The 18,425-nt window shown below is 36.9% G+C and overlaps 1 protein-coding gene across 1 annotated transcript in view; it reads left to right on the top strand.

The window, feature by feature from the left end:
- LOC143641197 (contactin-3-like) overlaps positions 1-18,425 on the top strand; it is a 51,313-nt gene that overhangs the window by 8,537 nt on the left and 24,351 nt on the right. Inside the window, exon 4 of the mRNA XM_077108541.1 lies at positions 1,380-1,555. Coding sequence (XP_076964656.1) covers positions 1,380-1,555 — 176 coding nt within the window. The remainder of the gene's footprint in view (positions 1-1,379; positions 1,556-18,425) is intronic.

The raw sequence follows: 18,425 nt of genomic DNA, 5'->3' as shown, positions 1-18,425 counted from the left end.
GACCCCCAGTGTCTCCACCATCTTGAACAGTGCACATCACCACAGAACAGGAAGGAGGCACATCACATTATCTATTAGTTCCTGCAGAATTCTGCCTGTCGCTGCTACATGTAACTCTTACATACATTTCATCAGCCAAAGCATTGTACTCTGCTCTGCCTTAATTCAAAAGAGTTAAGAATTTAATCCTACAATGTACTTTATGGGAACTAATGGTGACTAACACCTAAGTGGAGACAGTGAGTAGGTGGTTGGATAGATGACCTTGGACTTGTGTAAATCAAAGATGAAGAGATACCTTTCACAGTTGTTGGCATATAGATGAGGACTTGAAGCCAAGACACCATCTTAGATCACCTTAAAAAGAATTTTAAAAAGGACTGAGCTTGACACATTCATTGTACATTAAGAAATATAGTAGCAGAAGTGAGACTTTAAAGAGAGATACAGAAAAGGAGTGACCAGGACAGTAAATAATACTGCAGGAGCATGATGTCCCAAAAACCAGCTGAGGAAAGAGTACGAGGGAGAACCAGTGATCAAGTGTGACAGAGCTTAGAGGCTCAAAGAATGAGACCAAGACTTTATCATTGGGTCTCATAGCAGGGGACCTTGATGAGAACAGGTTAGTCAGGGAGACCTATGCCCAACTACTGGGTTAAAGAGGCTATTTAATCAAGCAAGTACAGACCACATATGCCAGTGACTTTTGAAGACATTTTCTGCCACATGGTGTAACATCAAGGGGAATGGCACTGGGAAAATTGGAGCAAGGAAATTTAATTCAGAAAAGATAGAAGGTTCATGGTAAGGGCAGGCAGAATGTGCCACAGACATTTCCACTGGGGAAAAAAAAAACGACATCAGTTAACATTTTAGCAGAGTGCCCTCCCATTGCGCTTATTCTAAGCATCTCTGAGCTTATTCTGAGCTTTTCAAATCCACGTACACATCAAAGGTTTGAGTCTATTTGAATTTTGATGTTAATGTGTTTTTTAGTCATTGAAAGTTGGTGAAAACACAGTAGTTTCTGTTTCTCCCACTATATTTCACAAAACCATAAAACTAAGTTGAAATGGATTTTTCAGTCTTATTATAACTCTTGCTTACTGGTGACTTTCATCTTAAACTTTTGTAACCTGTTGACTCAGATATGCTAATTATTTTCACAAAATTTGGTGAATCCCATGAAATGTATTATAGGACTGCATTAAAACATCTATTTTAACCATGGAGACTTTTCATTGCATAGATGTGTGTGTATACCTAAGCATATAAAAGCTCACACACTCTAGGGTGGATGAAGAATTTGCCTGTGCAAATTGATTTCATCACAACAGAAATGCTAAAGTTTTACTTATGAATTATCTCCCTAATAGAACCAACTAGGATAACGCTGGTGCCATCTAACATGGACGTTTCTGTGGGTGAAAGCGTCATTTTGCCCTGCCAGGCACAACACGATCCGCTGTTAGACATTATGTTCACTTGGTATTTCAATGGGGCCCTCACGAATTTTAAGAAAGATGGATTTTACTTTGAGAAAGTCAGTGGGGTAAGTCATGATATTTTTGTCATCCTTTTTCCTATTGCTCAAGTCTGTAACACCTGGCCTTTAAAAAAAACCATCAGGCCCATAGGTGATGCTCTAGAAATGCATATTAAATGAGTGAATCTGGTGTCTCAATTCTGTTTTGATCTAATTTTGTTTGTGTAATTACCAGAAATTGAGCACATTTACTTTAACCTGTAATTTTAATTAAAACTGATGCATGTCGCACTTATACTAAATGCTATTCTTCATGAGAGGTTGTGGTTAGTATCCCAGGACATGGAAATTACTCTCAAACAGGTGTTTACTTTGAACAGGTCATATTATGATGGACTGGGGGTAAGTTACATTTGATAAGTATTTTATCTGAGTGCCTCACCCCAGTGTTCCTGGTAGCTGTTCTGGACAACAGCATAAGACTCTTCATTGTACAGGTGTACAAATTGAGGACTTGAAAAGTACAAAAACTTTGTTAGAGTCCCTTATCTGGTTACTGGTGGAACTTCAAGCCCAAATCTGTGGGTCTTCTTCAGGGTTCCATTCCATTGTGCCTCCTCATTGGTGAGGGTTCCATGTTAAAAATAAATAAATGAATAAAAGTCACAGATCTCAAGGAAAAATTGACACTTGGATAATGGCTCAGTGTTGGTGAGCCTCCAAGGCTGACCATCGACTGGTTGCATGTGTGTAACTTTAGGATAGCAGGGCCAGCCAACCTGCCATCTTAGTGCCTTGACTCGGAAACTTCCTACTGTATGGAGATGTCAAGCCTGGGTTTGTCCTTATGCATTTACCGTGTAGGCATCCCCTGAAGCAGAAAGCCATATCAGGGTCAATTCAAATACATTCATGTGGCAACACCTTATTAAATATATGTATATGCCTATACAGGTATATTAACGTATCAGGATCTTACACAGTTTTAACGATAATGCTAGGAATTTGAGGGTGTCCTCTCTCATATGTTTTAAACTCCTAATGCCCAATGCCTCATAATATGACCCTTATTTGGGAATAAGAGATTATTGCAAAAATAATTTAGTAAAATCAATCTGAGATCTTCCTGAGTAACTGGTGTCCTTATAAAATGAAGGCTCTGTAGACAGAGGCACAGAGAGATGCAGACACACAGGGGAAAGAAGGTCATAAGAACATGGAGGAGTCAGAAGTGTAGTTATTCTGCACAGACCCAGAAGTACCTGGGGCACCAGAAGCCAGAACAGGCAAGGAAGAAATCAGAATTACAGGTTCTGGAGGGAGCAGGGCCATACCAGCACCCACATTTCAGACCTCTGGCTGCCACGACCATGAGACGATATAATCTGTTGCTTTAAGCCATCCACTTTGGGGTTTTGCTAAGGCAATTCCTGGATATCAGTATGAAAAAGAGAAAATTTTTAAAAGAAAATGGAAAACTGAAATATTAAACATTTACCTAGAATTATGTACAATTGCAGTACCATTTTTGTTTTCTTTTTCTTTTTTTTTTCTTTATTTGGTTTTATAAGTATTAGTTTTCTAATTGTTATCACTGAATCAAAGCTTTGGAGAACATTCTTAATTGGTATAGTCCCTTAGCCTTTCTTTTACTATAAGTTTAAGTGCCTCCCACTTTTAAAAATTGTGACTGGTTTTTTTTATCACAACAGGAAAAGGCTTGTGCCAATATTTTCAGCTGACTTGCTGCTCCATAGAGTCTTTTGCAATTTCTCCTTCTTGGATGGAAGGTGTGGGAGGGGTAAAAAGTTCACATGTCACTCCCCTGAGGGTCCTTTACTCAGGGTGGGAAAAGCTTCTTCTCTAGCCCAGCTGTTCTCCTAACTTAATTCTTAAATCAAGAATTCAGTTTGAGGGGCCAAGGGTGTGGCTCAGTGGTGGAGCCCTTGCCTGGCATATGTGAGGCCCTGGGTTTGATCCTCAGCACTGCATAAAAATAAATAAATAAAATAAAGGTATTGTGTCCATCAATAGCTAATTCTTTTTAAAAAAATTCAGTTTGAAATATTAATTAATTTTGCCATTTAATGTAGATGATTATGCTTTAGATTTATCAGCTGGATTCTAAGCTGTTGGTAATATTCCAACCAATATGGCACTCTCTGTCTTATTTAATGCTGAATAAATGTGTATTGCAAGACTGAATATCCCAAGCAGTTTGTCTGTAACATGCACCCCACAGCCACAAAGAGAGGCTCAAAGGCTGAACTCGATAGTTGCTCTCTAGAAGAGGTACTTGTAGTTAAGAACATTGGGGTTGATAATGTAATTTAACTCTCCTGATTTACATGGCACTGATGGGCTTCGCAGAAAGCATAAAATCATCTCTGTGAAGAGTCAAGCATTCGAAACGTGGAATTTCATAAATTAGTGCCATTGCTTGCCAATTCTGTTCCTTCTCTAACATGCTAGTTCATGGCCTATGAATTTTTTTTATAGACTTGTGCCATTAGTAACTTAATATTCTCCCATCAGTATAAAACAGTAAGCCATGCAAGATGACATTGCCCTTAAGCACAAGCAATTAAGTAAATCTGTTTTCTATTGCATGAGAAGGGAATTATATAACAGCTCTCGCCCTCTGATTCTGTATTTATTGCAGCGTGCACATTAATCCCTAGATAGTCTGCTTGCCTTTATTTCCCAGTATGTTCATAGATATATTCCTTGTTTTCCAAAATAGTAAAATGTGATCAAAGAAGCTGTTGAGTGAAGAAGTTACCCAGACAGGTGGATAGTAAGAGCCAATTTTTTGAAATGGAGGAGTGGTTTAGGTTATAGAAAATCCCCCACTTTGAACCAATTCAGTCAGTTGTCTTTGGGACTATACTAGGTATTCATTACTTATTCATTTTTGGAAGCACATATCTTCTAGAGAAAATAATTCATAAATTCATAAAGCTCCAATAATTTAGACCAGATGTATTAGTTAGGCTTGTGCTTTGTGCCAAAGGAGTTTGACAATACTGGTCACAGGTTTCTGCAAGGTCAGAATTATATATTCAGAAAAGCTTATTAAACCAAGTATCTGTAGAAAATTGGCACAAAGGAGAAGTCTATGTCCAAAGAAGTGTTTCAGACTGTGCCCATGGGACATGCTGAAGTCCTTTAATTAAATCAGCAGCCAAAGGCTTTCACTTAAGGGGGACTGTGTGCTAAGTGTGTCTTTAAAGGTGTGGTGTGGATGATTCAAGAAGTGGGATTCGTGTTCAGAGGCACCAGAGTTCTAGAGCACTGTAGCCCACTCAAAGATGCCTGTGGGTGAGCGGATCTCCTGAGTCTATGTTCCTTACTATCTGATCTCTCTTCACATTAGTGTTTGCATTTGCCTTGCTCTCTCCTTTCTGAGATCCGGTACACACTGGTCTCTGGAATGTAACTTTCTCTCCTGTTTGTCAATATCTACATATGTCCCTATAGCATTCTCTAGGCAGAGAATGTATATATTAGTACATGTGCAGTTGGTCTGCCATTTGCAAAGTGGAATAAGAGACTCAGGTCAAGCAATACGGATTTGGTGATATCCTATATTTAACCAGCCATTGTATGCACTCAGTCTGCAGAGGGTCGGGGGAGAAAAAGAGATTCTGTTATTTACACCTATGTAACATCTTTCTTTTCCTACTTTAAATAGAGCTTATTTTCCACAAGTAGGAAAAGGGAAATAATTGTCCAAAGTTTAAGAGAAATAGAAGAGCATCATTGGCTGGTATCTAAACACCTGGGACCTGGCAATTGAAGTCTGAATTTAGGGATATTCAAAGATATTTTTGATGTGCTTAATCAGCTAAATTCTAGGTATAAGATTCTTTTTGTGATAGGAGCTCACTGTGGGATAAAAGCATTCAAACCCAATCACACGAGGAGTTCACTGTGTATGCTCTGAGAATCCTTGGATTGTGTAGGTGCTTTAGCAATGAAGAATGTCAGAATCCATGCTGTGTGCTTTTCCCAACATTTGTGGGATTGGTTCTGTGATGAATTAGAATGTGTGTGGAAAGAAGTCACTGGAAGTAGTAAGAATTTTAGCAGTGACAATCTGCCATTCACTTAACTGGCTCACTTCAATTTGATTGATTTCCACAGGCAACACAGTCTCACTCCAGTTATAGCAGCTACCCGCAAGCTTGATGCTTGAAGTATTTCCTAGCTCTCAGTTGTAGAGAGGAATATCTTTGAAGATGATAAATGGTGTGTGATAATACAATATGGTCACTTTGGCTTGAAATGTTTGTGTGCAAGAACTTAAATTTTAAAACCAGCCATTCTTTACTATACAAAACCAGGTAAAAGATCACTTATAGATTTTAAATATGCATCTGTGGCACTTTTGTGTCACTTTGAGTTTTTCAATATATTCCTTAGTCATACTGTAAGTTTTATATCTTGTCCAAGTTAAAGGTGTTAGCTGATCTAGAAAGATCGTTAAGAAAATGTTCCCAGTAATCAGCCCACAAAATTGAATTTACCAGAGATGCTGTTATTATTCATGTTGCAGACACTTCCACAAAGCACATTACCTCCCATACTGCTTCTCAGGGTGAAGATCAGGGTTCCCCAATTCCAGGCAGAAACAGCAAATGTAAAAACACTTTCCTATCTCAGCATTTTCTCAACCACATATGCAGAGACTCAGTCCCTGCTTTGAGTTGTTTTCCCAGGACTATGTTTCTCATGTATGGTATTTATTAAGATGAATGGTCCATATCCACCCCCAGTGGAAACCCTGTAAAACAAATTTGAATTTACAACAAGATAAGCAAGAGACAAACCAAGCACTGTGTAACGTATTATACTAAGACCCATAAAAACAGCAGAGTTACAATAAAAATCAGACTATCAAGGGAAAACTGTAAATGAAGAGATGTGCAAATATTTATCAGGCAAATGCAACAAAAGAGAGAAACGAATGCTAATTTCAAACAAAGAACAATGCATGGCAAACCTAAAGGGCAGAAAGAGAATAAATGTATTTTGAAAATATTTTTCCATACCATGAAGTTATAATAATCAGAAACCACAATGCCATAAATAATATACCATTAAAGTAGATAAGATCAAAGGGAAGAAATAATGAGAGACAATACTCTTGTGTACATTTTGAGAGCTTTTCTTTCAAACACCAGAAGATCAATTGGCCCAATGTTAAAAAAGGACAATTTGATGCTACCATTAATTGAAGCAACAGATACACATGAACAACTTTTCCTTCCAAAGGACAATGTACATTCATTTTCATTTTTTTACACCTTTGTAAAATTTAAGTAACAGAAATTAAGAAACAAATGCATGGAAAGGAGATGGAATTGATATGATCTCAAAAAGCACAAGATAACATCTTGGAAAATCAAAGAAAAATAGTAAAGTTAGGTGTGAGAAAGAGAATATAACAGACAAGAAAGAAACATTAGATCAGAGGATTTTCTGTTTTAAGTTTCATATGTGACAATGTAATTAGTTGGAGAATTTCTGGGAAAATATAAATTATCAAAATATAAATGTTTATTAAAAATTAAAATTATAATCTCCAAATTGCGTTCCAGAGTAGCTGCACCAGTTTGCAATCCCACCAGCAGTGTATAAGTTTACATTTCCCCCCACATCCTCACCAACACTTACTGTTCTTTGTGTTCTTAACAGCTGCCATTTTGACTGGAGTGAGATGAAACCTTAGAGTAGTTTTGATTTGTATTTCTCTAATTGCTAGAGATGATGAGCATTTTTTTTTCATATATTTGTTGATTGATTGTATATCATCTTCTGAGAGTTGTATATTTGGGTCCTTGGCCCATTCATTGATTGAATGATTTCGGGGTGTTTAGCTTTTTGAGTTCTTTATATACCCTAGAGATTAGTGCTCTGTCTGATGTGCAAGGGGTAAAGATTTGCTCCCAAGATGTAGGCTCTCTATTCACTTCACAAATTGTTTCTTTTGCTGAGAAGAAACTTTTTAGTTTGAATCCATCCCATTTATAAAAACTGGTAATGGAACCCAGTTATCCCTCTCCTCAGTCTATACCCAAAGGATTTAGAAACAGCATACTACAGGGACACAGCCACATCAATGTTTATAGCAACACGATTCACAATAGCTAAACTGTGGAACCAATTTATATGCTCTTCAGTAGATGAATGGATTTAAAAAAATGTGGCATATATACACTATGGAATATTACTCAGCAATAAAAGAAAATAAAATCATGGCATTTGCAGGTAAATGGATGGACTTAGAGAAGATAATGCTAAGTTAGCTAATCCCCAAAAAATAAATGCTTAATGTTCTCTCTGATATAAAGAGACTGATTCATGGTGGGATAGGGAGGGGTAGCAGAGGAGGAATAGATGAACTCTAGATAGGGCAGAGGGATGGGAGGGGAAGGGAGGAGGCATGGGGTTAAAAATGATGGTGGACTGAAATGGACATCATTATCCAAAGTGCATTTATGAAGATGTGAATTGGTGTGAATATACTTTGTATACAGCCAGAGATATGAACAATTGTGCTCTATATGTGTAATATGAATTGTAATGCATTCTGCTGTCATATGTAAATAAAAAAAATAAAAAAATTAAAAATTAAAATTACATATTCACTAGAGCTAGATAATTTTACTGATTCTTTTTTTAACTTTTAAAGAAACAGACAAATGTTTATATTGTGTACTTTTTGACAACATAAAAAAGTTAAAGGTAATTTTTTTTCCATGGACTTTGTAAGGCTAGCATATTCTTGAGAACATATCCTGGGAAGATAGTAAATAAATCAGTAAATGTAAAAAATTCCATGAATATATTATGAAAACCTAAGTGAAATTTTACCAGTTCAGAAAAACATTATATTAAAGGAACAGGGCCTTCATAAGCTACTAGTTGTCCCAGGAAATATACATATGTCTATATTGATATATCTCATAAAATAGTTCATGATTTTCTTATCAGATATTCAGTAAAATTAATAACAATTACTGAGCTTTAAGTTCATGTTAAAATAGGTATAAGAAGATTCTTTTCTCTCTATTTCAAAATTATCTTTAAGGGAAAATATTAGAAATACTTTTACTTAACTCAGCAATAAAACAGGGATTTTTACAATGTCATGAATAAAGTCATTTAGAGATGTCTACATGAATTTAATAAGGTGTAAATATAAATAAAAGGTAGCCTTTGAAATAAGGAAACAAAATTACAATTATTTGAGGACATAATGATATTAGTATCATACCCAATAGTATCAACTATAACATTTAAAAAACTAATCAAAATTCAGTTATCTGCCATGTTCAGTACAAAGTAACTATGCAAAATGTAATAGTTTATTTATTTATGTATCAACAGCAACCCATTAGAAAGCATGATAGGGAGGATAAAAACTTCCCTCAAAAGAGAAATAATATGACTGTTAATCATTTACACAAGAAGTTGATGAGGCCTAAATAAACTACAATACTTTCTTAATACAAGTAAATGATTAACGAGAAACAGGAAAGGAAGCATTAAAATTTCAAGATTCTTAGATTAAACAAAACAGGTATATATTGTCAGATTTCAATTTTTCTCTGATTTCTCTGTGGTTTTAAATCTGATCTCAGGTTAAGTAAATGAACCAATCTTATTTCAATTTAAATTATTCTGAGGATTTTTAGAATAAGAAATGAGGATAAAATAGTTAATAGTATTTGAAAGAAGGTTATTGACCCTTGTAGATAGTTCTGGGGTTCTGGAGGTGTCTACTCAGGGAGAGAATTGCTGGGCCAGATTAGAGTTACATGCAAATAGACTCCTTGTTAAAGACCAAAGTGGAGAGCCAGCTTTTGGAAGCTATTTCATTCTCCTATATGCTATTGATCATCAATTCTGTTGGCTCAGATTTCTCATCTGTGAAACTGAGGAGATAATACTGTTTTATTCAGAGGTATATAGAAGGTTCTAAGAACAGTGCAGGTTAGCTCCTATTGTTAGGATGGTAGGACTGCTTTGAATTGTTCTCCAGAAAAGCTTCTGCAATTCCTGCTCCCATGAGTGGTGGCTCCCCAGTGTTCTTTTCTGCACAGGGGTTTTTCCTTGATTTTTCTTTTTAAAGTTTTACTAGACAGATGGTTGAAAAACAATACCTTATCACCAACTTCTCATTTCTCAGAGATCAAAAATCTCCCTAGTTGCTTATTAGTGATTTGGATACTAGGGGAGTATTTAGCATTATAACTGAGTCCTCCAAATGCTACAGTTAATACTACCTCTAATGAAATGTAAGATTCCTCTTTCAGACAGAAGAAAGAAAAAAATAGCTTTTTCCCCCCAAAGAGAGAGATTCACATATGTACTCTCATGTACACGCACGCACACACACACACATACACACACACAGAATTGCCTGATTGTATAGGTAGCTGATTTTTAAAAATCTAGAGATAGAGAATTACTTTCAAAAGTTACAAAAGCAAAATACCTATTGCATTAAAACAACCTTAGCGACACAGAAATTTATTTTGGTGGGTTTTTTTTTTGGGGGGGGGATAAAATTTTTTGGTATGTTTTTGTTTTTCCTAAAGACCAAGTAATGAATCTTACATTTGCGTAGATCAGATTTCCATCTCATCTGTTTCAGATATCCATTGGACAGCTTTCTTTTCGGAGCACAGCAGGAAATCTTTTATTTACACACCAATTCCAATATGTACTGATCATTTCCTGCCTCACAAAATTGCCTGTTCATCAATCTAACCCCTGGCAACTACATCATGCAGTTGGAATCATGTACTATCTAGTCTTTTCAGATTGGCATCCTTCACTTAATTACAGGCATTTAAGATTCCTCCATGCCTTGTCCTTCATGGCTTGCCAGCTCATTTCTTCTTAGTGCAAAATAATTTCTCATTCTCCAGGTGTACCCCAGTTATTTATCCACTCATCTGCTGAAGAATATCTTCATTGCTTCTGAGTTTTGGCAAATCTGAATAAAGCAGCTATAAATATCCATGTGTGGGGTTTTTTAAAGATTTATTTTTGTTCTTTAATGTTTGGTAGTGATGCAAAACAGTTGGGTTCATTTGCCATATTCATAAATGTATATAACATAGTTTTCTCCATCTCCGTCCCCTGTACTCTTCCTTTACCTTGCAAGGACATAAGTTTTCAATTTATTTGGGTAAATACCAAGAAGTGCAAATGCTGGATCCTATGATAAGAATAGGTTTATAAGGAATAGGTAAAATGCCTTCCGAATGGCTGTTCCATTTTGCATTCCCATTATCAGGGAGTGGGGATTCCTGCTACTGAGTGCCTTCTCCTGTATTTGGTGTTAGTTTTCTGAATTGTAGTGATACTTTGCTGATGTTTCAATTCACAATTCCCTAATGAGGAATGGATATTGCACATATGCTCATATATTTGCTTGCTATTTGAATATATTTAGTGGAATGTCTGTTTAGGTCTTTTGTCCACTTTTTAATTGCATTATTCATTTTCTTATTGTTGAGTTTTCAGGGTTCTTTGTACATTTTGTATAGAGGTCCTTCATTAGAAGTGTCTTTGGTGAGACCTTTTTCCCAGTCTGTGACTTGCCTTCTCATTTTTTGATATCATGCAGAGAGCAGAAGTTTTTTTCATTTTAATGAAGCCTAGCTTGTCGGTTACTTCTTTCATGGATTGGCCTTGTGGTATTGTGTCTATAAAACCTTTACCATACCCAGGGTCATCTAGGTTTCTCCCCTGTATGACAGTCTAGGACTTTTATAATAAGATTTTCATTTTACATTTAAGAGTGCAACTCCTGTTGATTTCATTTTTGTGCAGAGTACAGAGTCTGTGTCTGGATTCACTGTTTTCATGTGAACATCCAGTTTTTCTAGGACCGTATTGTGAAGAGGCTGTCATTTGCTCCTTTGTCAAATATCAGTTGACTGAATTTGTGGGTTATTTCTGGGTTCTCTCATCTGTTGCACCATTTTGTCGGTCCTTTTCACCATGACCATCCTTTCTTGATTTCTGTAGCCTTAATATTAGTATTGAATTTAGGTGTTCCCATGTTCCAGCTTTGTTTCTCTTCAGTATTGAGTGGGGTGTTCTGGGTTTTTGTCTTGACATAGGAATTTTAGAACCAGGATTTCAACTCTCCACAAATGTGTATATTTTTCAAGTCTTCCTATCCATGAACATAGAATCTCTCTCAGCTTATTAGGTTCTTTTGTTTCTTCCATCAGACTTGCAGTTTCCCACCTAGATTTTGCACATATTTTGTTAGATTTTAACATAAGTATTTCAGTATTTTGGGTGCTGGTGTAAATGGTAGTATGTTTTCATTTCAAATCCCATTTGTACATTGCTGGTATTTGGGAAAACAACTGGACTTTGAATATCAACCTTACCTCCTATGTTACTTGTTAGTTCTGATTTCCTTTTGATTCTTTCAGATCTCATACAGAGATGATCACATAAACAAATTTGCATTTTCTACTTCTCTGTCTGTATATTTTTTAATTTCCATTTCTTCTCTTACTTTATTAGTTAGGGCTTTCAATATGATGTTGAAAAAGAGCCAGTCTTGCTTTGTTCCTGGTCTCAGAACTTGGAGTTTTTTGTCATAAAGCATTTTAAGTTGTGGGTTGTTTGTGGATATTCTTTATCAAGGTGTAGAGATTCTCCTGTATCCCTAATTTATTGATGATTATAATCATGAATAGGTGCCAGATTTTTGTCAAACGCTTTTTCTGTTTACATCTGTTGTTTTCCTCTTCATTTCACTACTGGATGGATTACCCATAAATAGATTTTTAAATGTTAAACCAGTCTTGTGTATTTGACACAAAGTCCACTTGGTTATGGTGTACAATCTTTAAATTCATTGTTTAATTCTATTTGCTGATACTAAGGGTGCCGCTGTCTGGCTGGGCACAAGATCACGAGCCACTCAAACAGGAACAAACTTTATTTGAAAAAACCGCCAACACCACGTCCATGCCCGGGAAGCTTCCCGATCCACCCACGCGGCGTTCTGCCGGTTCCTTCCCGGAACTCCAGCGCAAGCGCCTCCTCCGGAATTCCCTCCTACTGCACTTTCCCAACCAATGGGAACTCTCCAGGAGTCCTGCAGCAGGAGTCCGGTATCCATATGAATGTAATTTTTAACATAATCATATCATCTCAATGGCTAGCTGGCATCACCTTTCAATCAAAAATACCATGCATCATATTAATTGGCTGTGGCTCCCAGCATAAGGGATTTTGTATCTAAGTTCATAAAGAATATTGGTGTTATGCAGTTTTATTTTAATATGTTTGTCTGGTTGTTATTAGGGTAATTCTGACCTCCTAGAATGTGTTAGGAAGTATGTCTTCTTCCTGGATCTTTTGGAAGAGATTGTAGAGAATTGCTACACTTTCTTAATTAAATGTTTGTTAAAATTTGTCAATGAACCTATTTGCACCTGACATTTTCAGTTTGGTAAGATTGTTAATTATTGATTTGATTTTGTAAATAGATGTATACCTATTCAGATTGTATGTTTATTCCTGGGTAAATTTTGGCAGGTCACGTTTTTCAAAGAATTGGTCTATTTCATCTAAAGTATCAAATTGATAGACAAGAATTGTTTGTAATATTATTTTATTATCCTTTTATGTCCATGATGTTTTTAGTGATGGCCTCTCTTTCATACATGATAGTAATAATTTGTGTATTTCCTCTTTTCTTTTTTTTTTCATAGTTAGGCTGACTAGAGGCTTATTGATTTTATTGATCTTTTCCAAGAACCAACTTTTGGTTTTGTTGATTTTCTCCACTGACTTCCTGTTTTCAATTTCACTGGTTTTTGCTCTTATGTTTGTTTCTTTTATTCTGCTTGCTTTGGATTTAATTTGCTCTTCATTTTCTAGTTTTCTAAGGTGGAAGCTTACATTATTGATCGTAGATCTTTCTTCTTTTCTGACATACGCAGTCAGTGCTATCAATTTCCCTCAAAGCAAGGTACTCACTACATCCCACAAATTTTGATAAGTTCTATTTTCTTTTGCATTTAGTTCAGAATATTTTTTAATAATTTCTCTTGAGTTTTTTTTTTTACATTAACCCATTTGTTGAGTAGAAGTGTGTAATTTTATCTACAAGAATTGGGGGATCTTTCCATTATTGCTTTCTAGTTTAATTACATTATAGTCTGAAAGCAAATGTTGTCTGTTTTCTATGCTCTTAACATTAGTGGGGTATGTTTGAAGACCCAGATATGATCTTTCCTGGTGAATATTACATTTGAACTGGAATAGAAGGTATTATCTGCTGTTGATGGGTGAGGTAGCATCTAGATGCCATTATATCCATTCAATTGGTACTGCTTTGTAGTTCAACCACGTCCTTCTGAACTTCTGCCTGCTGGATCCTGGCATATTTATCTCTTTTGCCCAAATGTTCTCTCAGTTTTTGCTACATATTTTTTGTTAGGCACACATACATTGGGGGTTACTGTATTTGCTTACACTCTGGGCCCTTTATCATTAAGTAGTGGTCCATGTCAGCACTGATAACATTCCCTGGGATTTCTCTTCTGCTCTGACTGAATTTACTGTAGTGACTATTTTATTCTTTCATCACCATTAACACAACATATATTTCATGATTTCCTTTTAATTTCTATGTATCTTTATATTGAAGGTATATTTCCTAGTAGAGAATATACAGTTGGGTCTAGCTTTTAGCTACTCTGAAAATCTCTGTCTTCTAATTAATGCATTTAGACTATGCTGTTCAAAGTCCTTACTCACATAGCTGAATTAATATCTACCATACTTCTCACTATTTTGTTAGTTGTTGTTGTTCTTTTTTTTTTTAGTTTTCTAGACATTATAAGAATTTCATGGTCTTAATTGAGCATTCTTTAGGATTCCACTTTCCTAATATCTTAACATGTTGCTAAAGGGACAAATATTTGTTTTCTCCTCTGAAATTTTTGTGTTGAAACCTCTAACTCCTACAGTGGTGGTCTGGCAGGTGAGGAGGTGGTGAGATTATGGGAACAGAGCCCTCCTGAGTGGGATGAGGTTAATGCCCAAGAGACACCCCTGGTTTCTTCTACCACTGGAGGATATAGAGAGGCACCATCAAAGAATCTGAAAAAAAGTGCTCTCCAGACACCCTGACCTTGAATTTCATAGTCTTCAGATCTTCAGAAATAAACCCAGGCAGACTAGGACCCATAACAACATATCAATTATGCTGCATCTTTTTTCTAAGTGGTAGATCTAAAGTTTGCAATGTACAGACATAACTAATCCAAGTCCATTTCCAGAGTGCTTTGAGATCATTTTCAAGTTCATTTCATAGGTAGTGCTTATAATAAAGGTACCTCATAATAAAATCTAATAACACAAGTACCATATGATTAAAAAAAAAAACTAGTTTTTTCCCTTTCTTTTTCTGTGTCATTGCCATTCATTTTACTTACACAGGAGCACATATAAGCACCACTGTGTGTGTGTGCGCACAAACACACACACACACACACACACACACACACACAGACACACCAAATCTAATACATGGTCTCTGTCAGTTTGTGCAAAGTATTATTTGTTAATAAATTAATAAGAAGAAGAAAATAAGGGTTTGTATTGCCTCCACTGACCCCTTCTCTGGCACTCTTCCTGTCTTTTTGTACATTCAGAATTCTGACTGATATACATTTCTCCTTCCCTGTCAAGAACTTCTATTCTTTGTTGCAAGGCCAGTCTCCTGAAGCCCTATTCTCCAATTTCTTTTCAGGGGTAGGGGGTACCAGGGATTGAACCCAGGGACACTCAACCACTGAGCCACATCCCTATTTTGTATTTTATTTAGAGACAGGGTATCACTGAGTCGCTTAGTGCCTCACTGAGTTGCTGAGGTTGGCTTTGAATTCTCAATCCTCCTGCCTCAGCTTCCTGAGCCACTGGGATTGCAGGCGTGCGCCACCATGCCCAGGTCTCCTTTTTTTTTCTGTCCCAAGAGTCTTTGCTCCTTCATTTCTGAAGAATAATTTCACTAGCTGCAGGAGTACTTCTGAAGAGCAGTGCTTCTCTCTCAGTGCTTTAGATAACGAGCTCTTCTCCATTTGTGGTTTCTAACATTGGGATGGGATATGCCCAGTCATACTTTGGTGTGTTTGGGTTTTTGCATTTGTCCTGCTTGGGGCTGGCCTTTACAAAGCATCTGCGATTTGGTGTCTGAAATTTATTTGAGGAAATTCTCATATCAAACACGTATTTTTTTTCTGTTCCTTCACACATTTTTCTCCTTCTGCTGTTTCCATCCCACATACTCTGCACCTGTGGTAATTGTGCCACAGTCTTTGGAAATGGTTCTGTTTCCTTTCAGTCCATTTGTGATTTTAAACTCCTATTGTCATGTCCTCGGACTTAGAGGTTTTTGCTCAGCTTGGTTTCTCCTTTAATGAGCCCATTAAAAGGTTTCTCCACTTCTGTTACAGTGTTTTAGTCTCTGGAGATTCTTTTTTTACATAATATTTATATTAGTGCTTTATAGTTGCACATAATATTGGGGACCATTTCCACATAAACATTCATGTATGGAATATAATTGGCTCCATTTCAGTGCCCAGGGCTTACTCTGCCCCTCTGTTCCTGCCTCCCCATTTCCCTTGCTACACTCTACAGGTCCTTCTAGTTATTTTTTTATGTTTCTTAATTGGTGCTTTATAGATATACATAGAAGTAGAAATCACTGTGCTGTATTCGTACATGCACACATCATCATTTGGTCAGTTTCATTCCACATTTCCTCCCTTTCCTATCCCTCCTCCTTCTTCCCCCTCAATCTCCTTCCTCTACTCTGCTGATCTTCCCGCTGCTTTTATGAGATCCACCTTCATCTTTTTTCCCCCTTTATTTTGCTCTTGCTTCCACACCTACAGAAAAGTATTCAAACTTTGACTTTCTGAATCTGGTTTATTTCACTTAGCATGATGTTTCTATTTTCATCCATTTACCAGGAAATGCCATAATTTCATTCTTCTTCAAGGCTAAATACAACTTCATTGTGTGTGTGTGTGTGTGTGTGTGTGTGTGTGTGTATATATATTATATTTTCTTGACCCATTAATCTGGCTGATTCAATAACTCGGCTACTGTGAATTGTGCCACTGTGAACTTTGAAATGGCAGTATCACTGCAGTGTCTGGTTTGAGATCTTTTGGATAAACACCAAGGAGTGGGGCAGCTGGGTCACACAGTGGTTTCATTCCTTGGCAGTTGGGCCACATGGTGGTCCATTTCTAGTCTTTGGAGGAATCTCCATACTACTTTGCAAAGCGATGGCACTAACTTGCCGTCCCGCCAACAATCTGAGTGTGCTTTTCCCCTCATCCTCGCCAGCTCTTGTCATTGTCTGTGTTCTCAATAATCTCATCTGGCATCTTCTTCTTTCTAATTTTTTCCGGAGATCTCCATTGGTTTGCTTGCAGCATTCCTGTGTTCACCTGTGGTTATTTTTTCCCCACTGGAGCACTTAGTATTCATCATGGTTTTCAATTCCTAGTCTGATCATACCATCACTCCTACCCTGATTGTTTTGCCTGTTCAAACCTTATTTTGTTGTTTGGTTGGATTTTTGCCTTTTTATGTGCCTGTAACTTTGGTGAAAGGCACATATGATGTACTAGAAAATGGCAATGAGATCAATAGGCCTTGAATAAGAGACCGATGGACGAGGTATATGGGAGGGAGGGCTCCATCTTTTAAGTGAGCCCGCACCCCTAGACTCTAAACTTCTCTTGTTCTTTTCCATTTCCCCCCGCCCTCTTAACATGGGACAGGATGGCTGGAGGAGGTGGAGTTTGATATTTCCTCCCCCTAGTAGGTTAGGCTCTGATCAGACCAAGCTGGCTACTTGCTCCTGAAGGCAGACCTTTTAAGGGAGAGTAAAACAGTCTGGGATGTTCCTTTCCCCTGCTTCTGCCAGAACTGTGTGGAATTTTTCTCCAGTATTTTCTACAAGGACTTAGTAGACTTGGAAGTAACGCTGAGGTTGTGGGGACCCCTCTATGACTGGGTCCCCAGAGCTATCCCCTCAGCCTGTCCTGCAGGTTGTCAGTAACAGCCAGGTTTCCTACTCCAGCAGAGGTTTCCAGGGAGCCTTCTACATGTGGATCTCTGCATCTGCCCAGTTACATCTCCAGTGTTGAGGGACACAGTCTGCCCTGTGACCATATTTCCTTGCTGTAGCTAAGAAGAATTAATTTTTTTAAGTGTGTTTAGATTTTTACCTGTTGTTAAGACAGAGTGGCAACTTCTAAATTCCTTATGTGGTGACTGGATACCAGAAGTCAGAGCAACTGGCCAATTTTCTAATCAGGCTGGCTTATATTTTATGTTCTAATTTAGAAAATCATTGTACTGTATAAGATGTGATATTTAATTATACCCATTTAATTGATTAGAACATAGACATGCAAGTAAAGAATGAATAGATCAGTTGGGGTGATTTAAAAATTTAGACTCCAACACCAGAAATTTTAAGTGGTTGGTTTTTAACAACAAAAAAATTATTATTATAGAAACACTCTGATTTTTTCAATCCCTTTTTCTTATACCAACCTTAAAATTTTAGAACATGTTCTTTATCATAAAAAAAGTCTATTGATAGTCACATTTAATATCAAACCTAGTCTTTCCTATTTTATCTTTTTCAATATGACTTGGAGATGAAAAATCTATACTTCTGAAATATCTGGAAAATGGCTGGAATATAATCGACTGCAATTGTAAGGAAAACACTGTGATCTCTTTGGGAGCAACTCTCCTGGGAGAGGGTATAATTTTATACTTTTTGAGCCCTTGGGAGTTCTTTATCTGGTCCATATACAGGCTTCTGACTTAAAAGAAAGGGTGTCTA

Source organism: Callospermophilus lateralis, unplaced genomic scaffold, assembly GCF_048772815.1.
Source record: "Callospermophilus lateralis isolate mCalLat2 unplaced genomic scaffold, mCalLat2.hap1 Scaffold_89, whole genome shotgun sequence".
In the NCBI taxonomy this organism is placed as follows: Eukaryota; Metazoa; Chordata; class Mammalia; order Rodentia; family Sciuridae; genus Callospermophilus; species Callospermophilus lateralis.
This window is presented reverse-complemented; position numbering and strand designations above follow the sequence as displayed.